Genomic DNA, 6,000 nt, shown 5'->3' with positions numbered 1-6,000 from the left:
CATGAATACCTCAGCATCTTCATCACTGCAACACACATCCTTTGCAGCAACCCTCTAGCAGTCACATTTTTGCTCCATATATGAGACAGCAAGTCAACCTATAGCTTAAAGTGGGAAAATGATAAGGATGTTTACTTCAACTACTTATATTAAGTAGACACCAAAATCTATTGGAATTTTATCCTGCAAGGGGGTTGATTACAAGTAAAATTGTTGATATAAATTTATTGTTAAAAAGAAAGCCATATTTTCCATTGTCGACTCAGTTAAATGTAACTTACAAGATTATCAGTCTGTCAAACAAAGTTCAATATAAATATTACACTATAACATACCTGCAAAACATTATTAAACAATAGTGTGTATTTTTATTCCTTGTATAACAGAGTGGTGTTTTCTTTTTCCAGGTATGCTATGGTGTACTATTTATACTGAACTTGTGTGTTCGACAGCACCCTACCCGGCTCGCTGGAAGGGCAAACCGATTATGATGATGATTGTGTGTTTGACAGACTGAAAAGCTTTTAAGTTACATAAATTCTTAAATGTTACTGCACTTGGAATAAATTCCTCAACCTTGAGCACAGAGTGCCAGCACCTAACCATCCTACTTCATTGGTCTGGTGTGGAACTACCTAGGAGCCTAAATGACTCGCTGACAAGGTAGGTGTTACGCACACAACCGATATGCTTTGAGAAAACCATAAGGAAAGAATTAGGTGCCTGTTTCCTCTGCAAGGCCCTGAAACAAACCTCTGAATTACACACAAGTAAAAAGAAAGTGATACTAGTTGCTACAGGTTGAATTGTACAGTCTTCACTGTGGACAAGCCAGCAATGGAGCAGCAAGCATAAAAATGTGAGCCACGGTCTGTAGTAAAAGCAGCACCTCCCTTGTAAGTCAGATGAGCCAGACATTCAAGATAATGACTACATTTGGTAAGTCTCAACACCATGAATGAGCAGGGCATCGTGAAGGAGTTCAGCAATCTGAGATATTTTCTAAGTGAATACTGACCTAATATGAATCTAAAATGAAGGGGAAAAAAGAAAACACCATTGGAAACAACAGTTTGCCTTTTTACAATATTAATATTGATGAAAACACAAAATCTTGAAAAGTCTGTACAAATCACTAAACAATCATTTCATAATACAGATGCCCATCAGAAGTAATGCACAGTAGAAGTCTGGTAATCTGAATCCAACAAATCCAATATTTTGGGTAATCCAAACAGAATTTGTGATAGAGGAAAAAATAATCAAAATCCTATTTGTAATATAAAGAAATCATTTAATCAGAGTACTGTTCTTAAAATTATTTAAGCAGCTTATTTGGAGAATAGGATCTTAATACGTATTGTACACTGTTAATTAAATTCTACTTACTGTAGCTCTAATACGTGTCAAGCTATAAAAGAGAATTGACGAACTATACTGTGCTTAAAAAACATATTTCATAGCATAAAAATGTCATTACTACATTTTGAAATGATGATGTTCATGTGATATGGCAATGGTGCCATTTCTATTCATAGTCACACTACCCTAGCTCCTCTGTCTCATCACAACACTACATTACCTTGCAACTGCAAATACTGTAACTATATACACAGCATTATATGTTTATTAGGATAATCTGAACACACCACAATCCCAGTTAGTTTGGATTATCGGGATTCTATTGTATGACCACTAACAAGTTAAAAAGTGATCTGGGGAAAGATATTTACACCAAGTCTGCATGACAAACTGCTACATGAAAATGGTAATTAAAATAATTCCAAGTATGAAACAAAGAAGTCATTAGTCTTATTATGAGGTGGTGGAATATAATGATTCACTTTTGTCAGATAAGCCAACCCATCATTAAACATCTGTTCTGCTACATCTACAGTTTGTACTTGTACATCACTGAGCCATGATTTCACAATTTCAGAATGCTTAGTATGAGGAGCATATAACAACTTGACAGTATTTTTCAAATGCAATGTTCTTTCTATTACCGATTCTTGTGAGCGACTAAAAGATGTGGCTAATTCTTGATCTCCATCATCCAAATAAACTAACATATTAAGATTCTTGCCCAACACCCATAGAATAAGATAATTTGTTTCACTTACTGAACATTTAGTTTCAATGACAATTTTACAAACTGGAAGAGGAGATGCATGAACAGCTTCTTTAATAATATTCAAAAAATCTTCTAAAGGTGAACACTGTGAAGTCATACCAAGAGTAGTAGTGCAATTCCATATTTTGCACAATGAACCAGAATGAGTTCCTAACCAAGAATTGCAGTTACAACATCTAACAATTTCTCCTACACTGACATTTAGCTGAGATTCATGCAAATACATGAAACATGAACCATACAAACAATCAGTTGCTTTAAGGTGATCCTGTATATTTGTAAATTCTTCATTCTTGGAATATTTGTGACAGAACCACTCCCCTGCTTCCCAGCATTGTGAAGGGAGTGGTAATATTCTGTCAAAAGCAGTGTTCAGTAGCATGTATCCACAAGATCTGCATTTCATTTCACATGGTTTGTTATCTATGGGTGGCGGTGTAAGCACTCTACAGCTCAATGGATTTTCAGCTTTCGGATAAGATAAATATTCAACAGAGAAAGATCCTACAAGATTGCTTCCAGGTTCTGTTTGTAAACGGAACACCACCGATTGTTCCTGTATTTGCAATGATGAAATAGAATTTGGAACTAATTTGTAACAAGGCACATTAAGTTTGTGAACCTCAGAGCCTGAGTCCGATTCCCATGTTATGCTGATCTCTGATGTTTTCACCTCAATATTTACCATCCTTTTTTGGTAAAAATCTTCCTTCTTCTTCAAGAAGACGTACAGAGTTTGTAATCGAGGTCTTACTTCAACAATAATTGCCTGCATTTTATAGCAAATGTGCTGTATGTTAAGCTGAGTAAATCAATTCACCACGCCTTTTCACCAGACCCTTCTCTTCATATACTGAAAATAAGTTATCAGATTCCTTCACAGCAAACGGAAGAGTAGCCTTTTGGTAGTAGTCTGACATAAGTTCAATGTTACTTATGACTGTGCTTAAGAGATGCGCTTTTTCTGGATATATTCCTGAGAACAGAAGAAATGAAGCAGATAACATATTAAAGCTATTTTATAAACTTGAACTTAATGAACTGGCAGGGAAGTTTAAGAAAGAATGATCATAACAAAGAAGAAACTAGGGTCCTCTATACCATAATTAATGGGTAAGTCAAGTTAGAAATGGCTTTAGAGGATAGCTCCTCTTAAAGAATTTTTTTTCTTTCAATGGTGAATGTAGATGTCTCTGAATTCAAACAAGAAAAGACGTTCATTTTTTAGAAGGGTAGTGTACCATTTGTGAGGACAGCTAATGCTTGAAGTAACTTCAGTAGCTAACCTGTAACACCATTTGTAACACGTTTAAAATTATACACTTTAGGGTCTGACACATGATGACATGAGCATACTTAAAGAGCTAGGAAACTCACAAGATCTGTTTGATCAAGTTAAAATTTCAGGAACACCTATTTCTATCACAAAATCAGTTAGTTTTGAAAACAAAGAATATTCACAGTCAAGTCCAAAGCAAGTCCACCATTTTAATTTAGGTTCATTAATAGTTGTTTCATTCAGGAACTAGGGATATGAGGCTTATAACACTAGAACAAACCTTTTTAAAATGAGATATTCTATAAGTTGCTTGCAGGTACATTTTTCTCAAAAACAATTGAAACTACAGATATGTTTGCTGTGGGTATCCATAGGGTTTGTATCTACATGCAAGGCAAAATTACATTTTGATAATTCAAATTAAGTCTGATAAAATATTAAATACGAGGAATATACAAAACCATAAGCACATTCTTTTCCAATCATTCAATCAATCATCTCTGATCTGTACTAGGGCTGCTTTTCCTTAAATGATTTCAAAGAAATTGGAAATTTTTTAAGCGACTATATCTGTAATCTGGGAAAGGTGTACCAAGAAAATCCATTTAAGATTCCCACCAAGGATTTTCTATGATCTATAACCAAACCATTCTACTTCAACTTTCTAGACCTTTAATGGTAAGTTATCACTAGTTTACATCTTTGGTAAAATATTTTTACATTACTATTGGCATACACGAAACCTTACTCTAGTATTCCACTGCATGATACGAGAATGATGCAAGGTATGTTGCTACTAATAAAGCCAACAGGAAAAAGACTGAAGAAATGGAAATGTGGATGTACTGCCAAGTCCTCCAAGAATTTTGGACTGAGTATCAGACAAGCTTCTGTTCTGGAAGAGTTCTACACCTTTCACAGTAGTATTTCATTATGATCAAATGTATTTCAGATTAGTAACTTTATATCAAGAAATTAACAAATGTATTGCAAAAAAACTTTAATTGTATTGAATTTTAGCATCTAACAGGCATGATTTCCATGGCTAAATTTGCAGGATGACAATTTGTACTATGTTGTGCTGCATGAGCACAATTACCACCCACAATTGTTTTTGTTTCATCAATTACACTCTTTAGATAAATTACCTTTGCTCTATGATACCTGGACCGGGCAAGTTAGCCGTGCGGTTAGAGGCGCGCCGCTGCGAGCTTGTATCCGGGAGATAGTGGGTTCGAATCCCACTGTTGGCAGCCCTAAAGATAGTTTTCCGTGGTTTCCCATTTTCACACCAGGCTGTACCTTAATTAAGGCCACGGTCACTTCCTTCCAACTCCTAGGCCTTTCCTACCCCATCGTCGCCATAAGACCTATCTGTGTCGGTGCGACATAAAGCCATTAGCAACAAAAAAGATACTTGGAGCCGTGAAGTCAGCTATGATAGCTCTTTACAAACGTTATCATTTTGCACCAGATGATCAGTATTGGGTTGAATATTGGAGTAGAAGGTGCCAACCATAATAATGTTGCTGTAGTTTCTTTCCTTTTTTCTTCTACTGGTTTAACATTGCACTAATACATCGAAGGTATTCGACGACAGAAGGAAGAGGAAGGGTTAAGACTGGGAAGGTTGCAGCTGTGGCTTTAATTAACATATAGCCCCAGCATATACCTGGTATGAAATTGAGAAACCACAGAAAACCATCTTCGGGGCTGCCGACAGTGGGATTCGAACCCACCATCTCCCGAATGCAAGCTCACAGATGCACAACCCTACAATAGCACGGCCAACTTGCCTGGTGCTGTATTTTCATTAAAAACATTCTCCAGACCAGAATAACAAGGTGAGTTATCGGCAATGATCACCAGGTCAACCAAATTTATTACCAATATCTAGTGCCCCCTCCCATGCAAACCATGTGACCTTGCCGCGGTGAGGCGGCTTGCGTGTCCCAATGAAGCAGATAACCAAGCCGCAGGTGCAACCATATCGGATGGGTATCTGCTGAGAGACCAGACTAACGAATGGTTCATCGAAAGTGGGGTAGCAGCCTTTCGGAAGTTGCAAAGGCGACAGTCTAGATGATTGACATATGGCCTTGTAATAATACTCAGCATGGCTTAGCTGTGTTGATACTGCTACACGGCTGAAAGCAACGGGGAAACTACAGCCGTAACCAACTCCCAAGGACATGCAGCTCTCTCTGTATGAATGATGTCATGATGATGGCTTCCTCCCGGGTAAAATATTCTGGAGGTAAACTAGTCCCCCATTCGGATCTCCAGGTGGGGACTACACGAGAGGGGGCAATAATCAGGAAGATGGATACTGTCATTCTGCAAGTTGGAGCGTGGAATGTTAGAAGTTTGAATCGTTGTGGTAGATTAGAGAATCTGAAAGGGAGATGGATAGACTAAAGTTAGATGTAGTTGGTGTAAGTGAAGTACGTTGCCAGGAAGAACAGGATTTTTGGTCAGGCAACTACCGAATTATCAACACAAAATCAAACAGAGGAAATGCAGGAGTTGGTTTAATAATGAATAAGAAAATAGGGCAGCGGGTAAGCTACTACGACCAGCATAGTGA

General features: G+C 37.3%; 2 protein-coding genes across 3 annotated transcripts in view; both read right to left on the bottom strand.

Annotated features, from left to right (window-relative positions):
- Positions 1 to 1,273: 1,273 nt before the first annotated feature.
- Positions 1,274 to 2,909, bottom strand: LOC136877505 (E3 ubiquitin-protein ligase E3D). Its single transcript, XM_067151612.2, has one exon. It carries the CDS (start codon positions 2,907 to 2,909, stop codon positions 1,773 to 1,775), a length of 1,137 nt encoding a protein of 378 aa, XP_067007713.2. The 3' UTR covers positions 1,274 to 1,772.
- Positions 2,910 to 2,924: 15 nt separating this feature from the next.
- Dcps (Decapping enzyme, scavenger) overlaps positions 2,925 to 6,000 on the bottom strand; it is a 91,185-nt gene continuing 88,109 nt past the window's right edge. Inside the window, exon 5 of one of the 2 annotated variants that reach the window (XM_067151613.2) lies at positions 2,925 to 3,110. In XM_067151613.2, coding sequence (XP_067007714.2) covers positions 2,932 to 3,110 — 179 coding nt within the window. In that variant the 3' untranslated portion in view covers positions 2,925 to 2,931. The remainder of the gene's footprint in view (positions 3,111 to 6,000) is intronic. The other variant, XM_067151614.2, reaches the window with a different exon arrangement.

The sequence above is a fragment of the Anabrus simplex genome, chromosome 7 (genome assembly GCF_040414725.1).
Source record: "Anabrus simplex isolate iqAnaSimp1 chromosome 7, ASM4041472v1, whole genome shotgun sequence".
Classification (NCBI taxonomy): Eukaryota; Metazoa; Arthropoda; class Insecta; order Orthoptera; family Tettigoniidae; genus Anabrus; species Anabrus simplex.
Note: the sequence above shows the minus strand (reverse complement) of the source record. Positions and strands in the feature narration are given on the sequence as shown.

Bases quoted from the DNA above. Each gene is read 5' to 3' on its own strand.
- LOC136877505 (XM_067151612.2), bottom strand. From the start codon at position 2,909: ATGCAGGCAATTATTGTTGAAGTAAGACCTCGATTACAAACTCTGTAC.